The sequence below is a fragment of the Schistocerca piceifrons genome, chromosome 3 (genome assembly GCF_021461385.2).
Source record: "Schistocerca piceifrons isolate TAMUIC-IGC-003096 chromosome 3, iqSchPice1.1, whole genome shotgun sequence".
Classification (NCBI taxonomy): domain Eukaryota; kingdom Metazoa; phylum Arthropoda; class Insecta; order Orthoptera; family Acrididae; genus Schistocerca; species Schistocerca piceifrons.
This window is the reverse complement of record NC_060140.1, coordinates 661,861,427-661,876,107: the sequence shown is the minus strand read 5'-3', so window position 1 is coordinate 661,876,107 and position 14,681 is coordinate 661,861,427. Positions and strand designations below refer to the sequence as shown.

General features: G+C 38.8%; 1 protein-coding gene across 1 annotated transcript in view; it reads right to left on the bottom strand.

Moving 5' to 3' along the window:
• LOC124788356 (FAS-associated factor 1) overlaps positions 1 to 14,681 on the bottom strand; it is a 144,126-nt gene that overhangs the window by 91,450 nt on the left and 37,995 nt on the right. The window contains exon 8 of the mRNA XM_047255621.1: positions 14,100 to 14,254. Coding sequence (XP_047111577.1) covers positions 14,100 to 14,254 — 155 coding nt within the window. The remainder of the gene's footprint in view (positions 1 to 14,099; positions 14,255 to 14,681) is intronic.

Sequence of the window (14,681 nt, the reverse complement as noted above, 5' to 3'; positions counted from 1 at the left end):
TTTTCAAATCCCTGAAAATCATCATATGAACCTCCTCCTCCTCCTCCTCCTGCTTCTTCCTCTTCGTCGCTATCATCCTCTTTATATACAAGATGGTCTTACTGCCATCAAGGACATCACTTAGGCTGCACTTCTTGAAAAGATTTAACAATAATGTTCTCCCTCTCTCTTTCCACTGGGACACTTGTTTGATTGTAAGTACTTTTAAAGCTCCCTTCGACATAAATTCATATTGGGTTTCATCCATTGTCCATTTGTTCCATCTCTCTCTTACACACACTTTAAATGGTTTATTTATCGAGACATCAAGAGGTTGCAACTGTGAAGTAATTTCTCCCGGAATAACAGCAGAGTCATTCCATGTCAATTCAACCAATTTGAGAAAATGTTCCAGCTAATACTCTCAGATTTGGCTGAAATTTAGCACACCAATGCTACCAAGTGTGGAACACTCATGTACAAAATTTTAAGTTCCCCTGCCAATTAGTTCCAGAAGTATGGCTTGTGAAAGAAGGTGGCTTGACCCGGAAATTGCAACCCGCATCTGGCAATCTATCTTCAGACCCAACTTCAGGTCTTAATAACTTTGGAACTATTCCGCACAGTCCAGTGAAATTTTTACAACCCAGTAACATCCACTTAGAGAACACACTCAATGAATCGAAACACCAACGACATATTTATGAGGGAAAATAAAAAATTCTAAAATGTTATTGAAAAATGTAATACGTTCAAAGGTACATATTGTAGGTGCCCTCTATGCCAAATATAATTCACTCAAAAAGAGTATAATATTTTTGTGGTAAGCTTAATGTGAACTAAACACACGCATAACTAATCTTGCCCATATCAGTCACACAAACAGGTTACAGGCACACGAAAATACAAAAATTTGAAAAATTACCTGAAAAACATGGATTTTCGAAGTGTGGTAGCACAAAAGGGACAAGTGATATCCAAGCCAAATTTCAAACACTGCATAAGTAGACCATAATATAATACGTGGCAAAATTTCAACTTATTGCAAGGCATTTGTGTACAATAAAAGTTGACATATGTATTTGGTTATGTTTCTTTTAACACGATTTATCAAGTAATAGTGATGATGCAGACAGCTTGTTTCAGATAAAGCTGCAGCAATTGTTGGGAACCATTAAGCAACAGAAAGTTAAACAATGGTAGTTTTCAGGGACAGAATGAGTCATTGTTAGGCAGGAACAACAAAGGAATCAAGCAACAATTACAGGTTACTCATGTTTTTAAGAATCTGGTCAGTACTGTTGTGGAAACTCAGTATGGAGGCATAAGAGTGTACGAGTGGTGCTTTTGTTCAAACAAGTTGCAGAATTGGTAGAGCACAAGCATCTTAATGTCATATGGAACAAAATGTGGCATTCGCTTTGTACTGTATGATCTGGATGAATCGGACAAAGATTTGTTGCTATGGAGATCTGGGATACACCCTGTGGGCACAAGAAGTACAGTTCCACAAAACTTTAGTGTTTGTTATCATCATATGAAAGTGTTTCTGGATAAGTATTCTTTCCTACAAAGAAGTTTTTTTGATCCATTTTGGATTCATAAGAAGACAGCGATGTGTAGTCTCGGAGAAATTGATATAAAATCAGTATTTAAAGCGTATCAGTGCATGGGACTTAACATGAAACCAGGACAAAAGTTATGTTCCAGGTATGTAACACTGCTAAAAAATGAAGAATATTCTGATAATTTACATGACAGTGATGAAGAGTATCAGCCACCTAAAACCACTGCGGATGAGCAATTAAATACTTCAGTGACTGCTCTTGGTTTGTCTCCCATGAAGACACACAAAGTTGGGAAAAGAGACAGGCCCAGCTATGGTAGAAGGAAACTACAAGAAGTTCAAATGGAATTAAAACACAAAATAGCTGACACACTAACGGTGGAAGAGGAAGAACTGTATGCTCCAAAGGAACAGAAATCATGCCAGAAATGCTCTGATTTGGACACAATTGTGCATGATTTGAAAGAAAAATGTGCCATATCCACACGCCAGAAAAAAGTAGCCATTCTTATCCTTTCACCTCCCAGCTGGTCTATTGACTACACTGCAAAGGAATTCAATGTTTCTACATATATGGTAAAGCAAGCTAGGAAAATAAAAGCAACCCAAGGAGTGCTTCCACACCTTCAGCAAGCCCAGGTAAGCAACTGAGTTCAGAAATAAAAGTGCTAGTGTCGGAGTTTTATGAAAATAATGACTACAGCTGAATAATGCCTGGAAAAAAGACTATGTAATGGTGAAAACGGGAAATGTACATGTACAGATGCAAAAAGGACTGTTGCTATGCAACATATCAGAACTATATGTAGAATTCAAGGAAAAGTATCCCAATACCAAAGTAGGTTATCTTTCTTCAATCTTCGGCCAAAATGGGTTATGCCTGTAAGTGCAAAGGGCACACACAATGTTTGTGTACGTGAGACCCATCAAAATGCTAAGCTGATGTTTGCTGCTATTAAGGATTCTGGTCTTGATTACAAAGGTGCAATGAAGCTGCTAGTGTGTGGCATCAGTTCCTACCAGTGCGTGATACACAGGTATGAAAAGTGTCCTGGTAAGGCAAATCTTGCAGAACATATGAATAACAAACTGTATGGTGTACTCCTTATGGATGACGACGAACTTGTTTCTTATAAACAATGGACACACATGGATCACACACGTCTTGAAACAAAGCAAAGTACAGTGGAAGGTTTTGTTGAAATGTGTTGTCAAAAAATGGACAAACTGACCACACACAGCTTCACAGCAACAGCACAATCTCCAACTTTGTAAGGATAATTTCAAACACGATGAAATTATAGTAACACCAGACTTTTCTGAAAATTATGCATTTATAGTTCAAGATGCCATCCAAGGATATCATTGGGACAACAGTCAAGCAACTCTCCAGCCATTTGTGATTTACTATAGAGGTGAATCAGGTGATATGTGTGTCATGAACCTGTGCGTTTTTAGTGATTGTTTAATTCATGATGCCACTGCAGTTCATGCCCACATTCGCACTGTCATGGCATATGTGAAAAACAAGCTGCCTCACATACATTTTGCGAAATATTTCAGTGATGGGGCAGCTAGTCAGTACAAAAACTGTAAAAATCTCAAAATTTTAGGCATGCCCTACCACGATTTTCAGATTCACGCAGAATGGAATTTTTTCACTACAAGTCATGGTAAAAATGTATGTGCTGGTATTGGTGCTAACATTAAGTGCATGGCATCACGAGCTAGTCTGCAGCACCCTACAGAAGGTCACATTCTAACATCTCTTCAATTATTTACCTGGGTACAGAAAAATATCTCTGGCATACAATCATTCTATGTTTCGAAAGATGAGGTGAAATCAGTCGAAGAGTTGCTAAAAAGCAGACTAGAATATGTTAAAACTGTTGCAGGCACAAGGAGCCATCATCACTTCCCTCCGGCGGACTCTGACAATGTGCAGATGAGCAGACTGTCTGGTTATAACTATAGGTTCATGCACAACATGTCTCTCCACAGTGTGTCTGATTCAGGATTCAGAAGCAAAAGCAGCAACATACAACCAGGTTCCTATGTTATTGCTGTTTATGATGACAAATGGTACTTAGGGGGTGTTGCAGAGTGCTGTGAAGCAAAAGGTGATGTATTTGTGAACTTCATGGCACCAGCAGGACCAGCAAGATCATTTCATTGGTCATGTTTGGCAGACAGGTGTTGGGTTCTTATGACAGTTCCAGTTCCTACCACAGTGTCAGGAAGACACTACAATTTGCCACTCAATGTACGGAGTACAGTAGCTAAACTGTGGGAGAACTTCCGTTCGAAGCACAATTGACTGGTTTTTAGCAGTTAAGGTGCAGTAAACATTGATGATAGGTTGTGTTAATCTGTCTATATGTTGTTGCTTAGAGAGGATAAGAAGAGGCAGAACAGTTTACGATATGTTTTTACAAAATTGTGTTGTGGAACAATGGCCACATCACCAAATGCATCTGTCAACTTCCATTGTACACAATTGTCTTGCAATAACATGCTGAAATTTTGAGATATATATCATTATGGTCTACTTTCGCAGTGTTTGAAATTTGGCTAAGATATCACTTGTTCCTTTTGTGCTACCACACTTCGAAAATCCACATTTTTCAGGTAATTTTTCAAATTTTGGTATTTTCGTGTGCATGTAACCTTTTTGTGTGACTGATATGGGCAAGATTAGTTATGTGTGTGTTTAGGCCACATTAAGCTTACCACAAAAAAATTATACCCTTTTTGAGTGATTATATTTGGCATAGATGGCAACTACAATATGTACCTTTGAACGTATTACATTTTTTTGATCATATTTTGGAATTTTTTATTTTCCCTCAGAAATATATTGTTGGTGTTTTGATCCATGGAGTGTGTTCTCTAACTGGATGTTACTGGGTTGTAAAAATTTCACTGGACTGTGTGGAATAGTTCCAAAGTTATTAAGACCTGAAGTTGGGTCTGAAGATAGAGTGCCAGATGCGAGGTGCAATTTCCGGGTCACGCCACCTTCTTTCGCAAGTCATAATTCTGGAACTAATTGGCAGGGGAAACTAATACTATGTGCATGAGTGTTCCACACGTGGTAGAATTAGTATACTGAATTTCAGTCAAATCTGAGACTATCAGCTGGAGCTCCTGGTTGAACTGACATGGAATGACCCAGCAAGCTCTGTATTTCCCTGTCTCAATTTCTCTTTCACAGAATTTTTCAAATGAAATTTTTCAAATGACTATTAAACTGATCTAACATAAGAAGAGAACTCTTTTTCAATAAATCATCTTTCCTTCTCTCCACACACTGTTAAAAGCGTAATGTCATACCAGCCTCGTTCATCCAACCCTTGTCATGTATGTGAGCAACACCACCTGGCAGTATTTCAGAAGATTTTGGCATTGTTTTGCACTTGAAATTGATCACTGTCAGCACAACATGAAAGGACAACAGTGTAGTGCATTTTTTCAAGTCCACTTGTCTTTATAGTTACAGTTTTAGCACCTTTTATAGCAATAGTTTGTTACTATGCACATCAAACGTCAGAGGAGTTTCATCCATGCTCTATATTTGTTTTTCTTTTGATGTAAAATAATAAAGTGATGGAAAGATAATATTTTCTCATCATGCTCTTGTGCACTTTCTGCGAAACTTTGGTTTTGGTTTGCATGCTAAGTCCATGACGCTTCAAAAACCTGTAGCACGAACCAACACCACCCTTAAAGTCTGTTAAGTTCCAGGGTAGCGCTAGCTTATGAGAATGTATTTGAATCGTTTTTGTAGTAATTCCAATGCCATTTTGATGGTGTCCTTGAATCCATTTCAGTATGTCACCTCTTGAATCCATTTTAGTATGTCACCTTCTAGTCTCGGCCATGTTTAGTCTTCCTCGCGACAGTTTTTTTTCTCTTGGTGAAGGGCCAAAATACTGCTCAGGTACACTGTTTCCACGTTGTTTGCACATACTTTTACCTTCAATTAATAGTTTGCATCATATGATTACCTTTATTTCCATTACAAAACTAGCTACTAAAAAAATATTGTACTGTAACACAAATCACTTTCAACTGAAGTTCACTGGCACCGCAGACTGTAATGATGCATCATAGGCTAGACAGTGATTTGGGTTTGTGATGATGGGGTGGAAGGAAGACAGTGTTAGCAAGCTTGTGAATCCCTACAACTCACGTTCATCCCATTGATGCACTGCCACTGCCACCAGCTGAATCCGATGTTGCCAGATAGAGAGAGCTTTATTGCGGCATCGAATATATGGCCATTTTTAAGACTGGTGGGAATTTTAAATGAAACACTGGGCATCTTTATATTAATTTCGTGCATAAAACACACCTGAACTTTGGAAGCAATTTTTTTTATGAAAAAAGTGCATCTTATAGTCTGTAAAATATGGTACACATTTTAATCTTCTTGTTAATGAAAAACAAAATTACAGACAGAATGGCTGGGCAGTTCTGTCATTTTTGAGGTGCAATTTCAGTACTGCCAACTGGCACATTTAAGAAGAGAAGAAACTAATCCTAGGATTCGGAACTAGTAGTTCCTCCCACAAAGAGGAAACAGGGATAGATTGGGGAATGTTAGATAGGAGCAGCAAATCACACAGATTGTGTGATGACTGGGACACATCTGTTGAGTGGTCTTAATTTTTAATGGTTTTTCCCAGAAATGGAAAAAATGGTTTCCAACTTCAACTAAACAGAAACAAAGAATCAAGAAAAGTAATGTTTTGGAAATAATAGCCCCTAATTACCACTTAATATGCTAAAGAGGAATGATTGGAGCTGATTTATTTTGGAGACTGACATTTATAGCACTGTATTTGTCTAAGCTGTATGATCAACAACCACTTGGCAGTCACTGGATGATGCTATTACTGATGCTGCAGTTAAGAAGTCCCACTGCTGGCTAATACTGTCGTGAAATTGAAAGAAATTTTTCGATGTGCAGTAGTGGACAACTGAAATCAATGCCATCAATAAAGTAGCTGCTGAACGAAAAGAAGCTGTAAGGGTGAAGGAGGTCAACTGAACCACCTAATCAGTGAAAGGAATAGCAAGATGAGAAAAAAATTAAGTATGTTTTGGTGAAATGTTAATAGCTGAAGTAACAAACATCATCAGTAATGACTTACATGAAAAGAAAAATTGATAGCAGATTTGAACAAGGAATTCTGCTTGCAAATACTAGATTTCAACAATGAATCACATCTGCAGACATCAAATCAAATAAAATCAGTATGGGGGAAAAAAAAAAAAACTGGAGAACTTGTTAGCTGCCTCTGAAGCTTCTAACCAATGTACATTGAACAGATTTGCTGAATTTAATGTTATACGATGAAACACGACAAACGACTGGAAGGTCATATTGCAGAGTCGAGAATAAAAAAGACAGATAAAATCAGATATTAATATAATCAATGGTCAGTTCAACATTTTAAAACTAACATCAGAAAATGACCTGATTAAAGACAACAGATTTTGAAATTAGAGCTCAGCAACAAAATTGTTGTCAAAATTGTGCAGAAGTGTCATCTAACATATACGAGCACAGAAAATTACAGTAAGAGGGTTTCTTTGATGCAGCAACTGGGTTATGGGAAACTAACAAGAATTCAGACCTCTAAAGAAACACACGAACTGTTTCAGCAACCTGATTACTGAATTGGAAGAAAAATTCCAACAAAATACAGCTGGAAATGGGAATATTACATTCAGCACCTGCATATTTTGCACACAGAAGGCCACATACTGAGAGCAAGTTACAGGAAATTACTAGGCACATGGCAGAGATTGCTAACCACACACATATTAAATGTACTGAATGGACTGCTAGTAAAGATAGTGGGGGTGGAGACTCTAGGACTCACAATATTGATCTGAAGGAGAAATTTGAGGAATCTGAAAACAGAGCACAATTAAAATGAAATATGAATGAACGGTGGAAAGAGCTTCATCTAGAAAGTGGAAGTAATCTATCAATTAAGTTTCCACATTTCAAGCCTGAAGGGGAAATACATCATACAGTCTTTTCATGAACATCTGAAGATGCTTTCCCACCAGCAGTGGAATGACAAAAAGTAAATCATATTTGGAACAGGATATCTAAGAGGCCAAAGCTGGAGAATGGAAGTCCTTAATGTGAAGGAATTCCAGAACTAGAAAGATTTTGAGAAGCAATTTAAACAGATATTTTTTGTCTCAGGGAGAACAGCAGAAACTGACCCTAGAATTAGTGAACCCAAGACCACACACAGCCCTGAGTTCCAAAATATTTTGATTAGCACCTAACAAGGAGAAAGTTCTTAGACGAACCACGAGCCATCTAATGACAGTATTGATCAGAAGCCTGCCCCCCCCCCCCCCCCTCCTCCCACACACACACACACACACACACACACACACACACACACACACCCATATATATACGAGAAAACCGTTGGGAAGGAGTGATCTAGCACCAGTTTAATTACGAGTTTACTTGGAACAACTGGAAATCCTTAATAAATCTCATGAAGAAGAATATTAGAGAACGAATGGACTGGTTTCACAAGGGAAACCGAATTCTTTGTCAGGGACCGACAGAAAGAAAAAGCCCTGGAAGCAGATCTAATGATGGGGAATGATGTACAAACATAATTGTCCACGTTGAGGATAGTAAAAACTCTTTGGGCCCCAAGGAAGGGGTTGAACCAAAGGGCTATGTGGTGTAGAGAAGATCAAAAGATGCAGTGGAAATGGAAACACACCAAGTGTGTCACACAAGAACTACCATTTGTACATAATTTTTATCTTTTTGTAAGCTCAGTACTGGTTCTTGTTTTAAGTCATAGGGAAATGTCTTTATATTCTGTTAAGTCTTTTACTGATAGTAGTTAAGAAAGTGGAGCTGTTAGAGGGCAATGACTTCTTGTAACACAAAAATGTGCAAAATATGGTAATGCACTTTGTGTTCCTCCAGTATTTGCCAAAACAGACCATTCCAACATTACTGAAACAGTTATCCTTCAGAACATGTGATGTAGTGCAATATATCAGATATCTCAGCCAGATAATTGTTATCACACAATTATGTTTACGCCTAATTATCGCTGATTTTTAAAAATTGGAATGGTACCACTATTAAAAGAAGGTCCTCATATGCAACTGTAAGAATTTAATTGTGGTTCGTAAAGAGCATCTCCTGACTGTTAAAACTATAGTCTTTTTATGCCGTGTTATTTCAGTTTTATGTATGCTGGTAAGATGATACAACGTATATTTGTTGCATTTTTTGCATACACGTTGCAATTTTTTCAGTCTGCACATAGGACACATTTTTGATAGTGATCCATTACCAAATGACATTTATAGCTTTTCCCTTTTTTTTCTTTTTTGCACAAATTATATTAAATGTTGACATACTTACAGGCCTAGCCCTAAGTTACTATAGCTATGCTGAATTCTTAATTGGGTGCACCATTGCATGTTACTCTTGTCACGGTGCAGCGTGGATGACACATTGAAAGCATAATATGATCACTGGTGTCGTGTAAGTAAATAAGAAATGTGTTAATGTTTTTCTGTAATTCCTTAATTTTATATATTCTTTTTTTAATCTGTAGTGGCACCAACTGATGTCACTGTGAACACCAATCAGCTAGTACAACATTTCTGTCAACTGCCGAGATGCTGCTACCCAAGTGGTGCTTGTCACAAGCGGTGTCCTTTACAAATCCTGCATGTATGATGGCTCGGGGCCAATCTGAATTAGTTGTAATACGATCAGTAAAGTGTGTCCTAATTGGCATAGTGGTTTGGTTTATGGTGTTTACTTTGGATACTCAGTTTGTTACTGGTCTGGCTGCTATTGGTGGAACTCTGATACTGTGAGGTCTGGACCTTGATTGAAATGCTTAATTAAATGGTTTGCATTGCTCCAGAAGTGTTCTGAAACAAATATCATTTTGGGAAATAAATTGGGGCAAGTCCTTGATAGAATTGTGTGCAAGTTGTCTTTGTGTCTGTGGCTATGACTCGTAACCTGTGATGCATACAAACTGGACATTGTAACATTTTTGTAATTGGGTGGGAGTGTAGTTTTTACAACCGAGGAGGAACTAAACAACTACTAACACAAGCCGTGGAGGGTTATCATGAGCTAACAGCTGCAGCATTACACACACTGTAGTTGTTAGTGAGTGTAACAGGTTAATCTTCCTTGCCCACTGTTTAACGAACAAAATGAGAAGTGGGACTCTTACCATGAACAACTGAGGTTATATTTTAAGGCTTGCCAAACTCTGACACAGAAAGACAAAAGGTCATGTTCTTGTCACAAAATTCATAACTGTATCATCCACTCCAGAAACTAAAGCTATTAATGAATTTGGCAGAATATGAGTTCTAGAATTTTTTCTTTACTGCAACAACATTTTTCAATAAGAAACACATTATTGCCACCACTCAATCTTCTGCAGACTGGGCTGCCCACCTACAGGAATTAAGAAGAAATTTCAACTTAAAATTTTTGTGTGGGCAGATTCTCTAATCAGGAGAAATACTGTACATCTTATCCCAGGGTCAGGAGTGAGAAACCACACATTGAAGAAACTCAATCTTTTTTCTGATGGAAGTAAATGTGAATAACAACAGCCCATGTGTCCACGCAAGCCAAAGTTTGCTTATGACAGAAGATGTTGCAACACTCAGCTTTTTGGCACCAGTGGGGCCAGACGTTATGCCAACTTCTGCAGGCTTGGACAACCCCATAAACTACACCAATGGCGACAGACCACATTAGTGGCAACATTGTTGCCCAGGCGTAACATTTCTTACATCATCATACACGCAGGGTATGCCCTCATTGGAGCACAGGAGCTGCAAACAGATACACTTCCAGAAATACGTTTCAGCAGTTCTGCTGCAAATACACCTCAATCTGCAGAAGAGAGCTGAGTGACTGAATAATCTACCGAAGCGCAGAATTCTCAGAATGTAACCCAGAAAATGTTCTTAGATGCTTTCTTAGGCCAAACACAGTAACATTATTCCTGGACACTGGTGCTTCTGTGTCCATACTAAACCAATCTGAAGTTTAGGTTCACTACTTTCACAGGGAGCTGAGACAAATCTTTGGACTTATGGACATTTTCTGTTTTACTCACTCACAACCAAGTCACTCATCAAGTAAATTTTCTCATGGTAGCTGACCCCAAAACAGAAAATGTTTTTAGTATAGACTCCATGCTTTTGGATTTATGGTTCATGAAACAGCACATTCAATGCAATTCAATGCAAAGGGCCTTACATTGACGTAAAAGAGTCTCTGTGATAGATACACTAGAATTTTCTAGCCTGGGTTATGGAAGGAAACTGATTTCGAAGTGCATGTCACATATAAGGCAATGTGCAATTGTCCAGTGTTCCTGGCTCTAAAGGATGTCCACAAAACAGAATTAGACTTAATCACTCATAAAGCTATGTTAACACCTATTCCTCATAGTCAATGGGCAATGGTAATAATATTCCAGCTACCACCATTTTAAGGCTTTGTGGTGATTTTAAAAGTATCAATAAACACAGAAGAAAATTATTTCCTACTGATCCCAAATGAACTATTTACAAAATTAGATGATCACATCTTTCTAAGTAAAACTGACCTCATAGCGGCATATTTTCAAACCCTTTTGAATGCAGTAACACAAGCTTACCTGTAAATATGCAATATGGCTTCTGTTTAAGCTCTTGTTCCAGAGGCTCGCAACAAAAGGACTAAAATACAATCTGCACCAACTTTTCCTTTATGAAACCATCCTTACATATTTGTGGTTTCAGCTCTTGTTCAATGAATTTGAACAAACAGCAAATAATGGTGTATTGGTCAACAACACGCAGCCACCCGCAAACACAAAATACTTACAAGTGTGTCCGGTTAAGACAATTTATTACAGTCGAATGAATGCTTTCATGACCGGATGACATTGGTATTGGTAAACCTTTCAGGGTACAAGGCCACGGTCCATAAAACTCTCGTGTTCCTGGGACAATGCGTCCCGATTTCACGTGGGACCCAATCCAGCTTTTAGCAAACACTAAATTATGCACTTCTGCTTTGATTCGGATATTCCAGCTTTCCCTTTATCATCAAATGACTTTGTGGCAACCATCTGCAGAGATCATAAATTACACTGACTCACTCACTTTGTGCAACACGGATGGCCTGAAGCAGTTCCCGAGGTAGATTTCTGCCTGTACTGATCACTGTGAAACCACCTGCACCCAAACCAAGAGGTTTTGTTGCTGGACTCTGAGAATGACCACTGTCATGTCCTGAGCCTGCCTCTCTTCAGTCGTGGCTGCTGCATCTCTTGCATGCTGCCCAAATCTCCCAGATGAAAAGTTTGGCACTATAGCATATTCTGCCTTGCATGTCTATCAAGCTGCACCTCCCCAAAATTTCTCTATTTGGACTGATGCAGCAGAGCTATGAGAATTTATGCATCTAGATTTTGTTGGTCTATTTTTGGGCTGAATGTGGTTGGTTGTGACTGATTCTTTTCCTTAGTCCCCTTTAATGATCTGCATATCCCAGGTCACTTCTGTCAATACTACTGTGGCATTGGGGAAGATGGCTTTCACCTCTAATGACTTTGAACTATTTCGTGTCTTTAACAGATCTGAACACCCGCATATCACACCCTTTCACCTGTTCTCCAACAATTGTGGGAAACACTTCATCTGCTCATTCAAGATTCAACTCTGTATGAAAATGATGTCCAACACAGCATCAGCTGCCCTCTGTAGTTTTCAACAACTCAGAGGGCTACCCTGATTGAATACCACAACCTAGCAGAGTGGCTTCTTGACTCCTCTCACTGCACCCTCTTGGACATGATGCCTCCACCACTGGTAAAAATCACTGCTGATGTATCTCCCTTCTGGGTGGACACTCCATTGTGGGCCTGCAGGTTCAGACAACACCAACATAGATCTGTGGGACGACCTCTGACCACCATAGATCCATGATGAATGCCATGTTGTCCATCTACACCTCTCTGAGATGTTATACAAATAAACTTCGTCTCTGCCATCTTGGTCAGTAGCCACATTCTTCCCCATCCGGCAGTAGATCCTCCTGATCCCATAGCGATTCGTGCAACTTCCCTTGAGCCTCATTCTGCCCAGCCTTCCGCAGTGACACCTGTGGACATCATTTTGTCATCCTGTCTCAGCCAGGCCACGCAACACCTGCTTCCCCCTGCCCCCTCTCCTCAGCAGCCACTAAAATGGGGGAAGGGATATAGTGGTACCACCTGACATCACTATGGACACTGATTACTTGGTGTAAAATTTCTTCAACCACTTTGGAGTCATTACCAAGATGGCTTAAGTCACCAGAAGTGTCCTCCACAAATCCTACATATAAGATGGCCCATGCTTGATCTGTGTCAGTTATAATGTGATCAGTGAGGTGCATGCTGAATGGCATATTAGTTTGGTTTATGGTGTTTACAATCCCGACTCAGCTGTCATTGGCAGAAATCTGATACTGTGTGAAATGGACTTTGATTGAAATATTTACTCAAAACAGCTTGCACTGACTCCTGGAGTGTTCTGTAACAGGTCTCATTTTGCCAAATAAATAGGGGTGAGCCATAGAAGCTTTGTGTGTGACTCGCCTTCACTAAATACTTGAAGCTGCTCTTAACTTTTGTTACTGTTCTTACAATATAGCTTCATAATGCCACATGGGACACAATCAGCTAATTGCTAACAATGATGCAAAGTGCTAAAAGAACAGTACACAAGAAAATGTCTTCTTTTAGGAAATGTCAAGATGGCCTACTTCATTTGGTATTTATAAGTGTGACACTTTCTCTGTGCTGAATCACTAATGTAAATCTGTTATTTTAAGTTTGAGAATGTTTTTCAGAGACATATGTTTACAAAATTTTCTAACCTCTCAGAGTTACAGTGCAACATAAATGTTGACAATTTCCATAATGAGAAACAAAATTTCAGGTAGTAGCAAATTATTAGCCCAACTCTGTAGCTGCGTGGTCAGCACATCTGGCTGTTGTGCTGATGACCCAGGTTCTATTCCCAGTACTGACGGTGATTTTTCCTTGGTGGGAGGACTTGAATGGAGTCCACTCAGCCTCATGATCCCAACTGAGGAGCTACTTGAATGAGAAACAACACGTACAAGGTCGGGAGAGCCAACAATGATTGAGATATAGTGTGCTGAGCCCATGCCCATCCACAACGAATCGGAATGATTTTATTTAATTTTTAGAAAGTAGTACATTGTTAACACTACGACAGTTTTCACAAACAATGCACTCCAGGAGTCTTCTAAAGTATCCTCACCAAAAAAACATTCTTCAAAGTTTTGTCACACGATGACAGCATTTTAATTGTGATATGAACAGCAAGGATGTCATCGTCACCGTCACCAACACATCCACATCCACCATTGGACAAAGGCTTCCTTCAGACTTTTCCACCTGTTAATTACATAAGTAAAATAATGAAGCAAATTTGCACTTACTTTTGTTTGTTGGATTCATGTGTGAGGTCCCAGCCCCACACAACAAAGTGATTACTCAGGCACTGCAGAACTGATTCATATCCTAGAAGCTGTGTGCAGAACACATTTGTCAAGACACTTGCATCGTGGTGGAGATAAATAGCCAACAGCCGCCGCTGAAAAGAGAATAATATTTTATTTTAGTTTGAAACTATGTAAATTTAATATTAAATATGTACTATCATTATGAATGAAGTTTCAAAAGATTAAAACTGTGTTGAGACAGATCTATAATTATGACTTGTGTCTTCTGCAGGCAATTCTCCCGAAGTACCTCTGACTCTTTCAAACTCCACATGACACTTTCACCTTAATGAATGACAACTAATGGGAGATGATGAGATGGACAATGGCCTTTCATGTATGGTAAGTACATCACCCCAATGATTAGTTTCACTGTTATGTTTTAATCAAATATGTCCATCTGCATTGCTTTTCCATCAGACTTTTCCCTTAACATGTCCTTTTATGATTTAACTAGTGCACAAGTACACAGAAGATGACAAACAAATACTTTTATGACTACAAACTTAACATCAACAT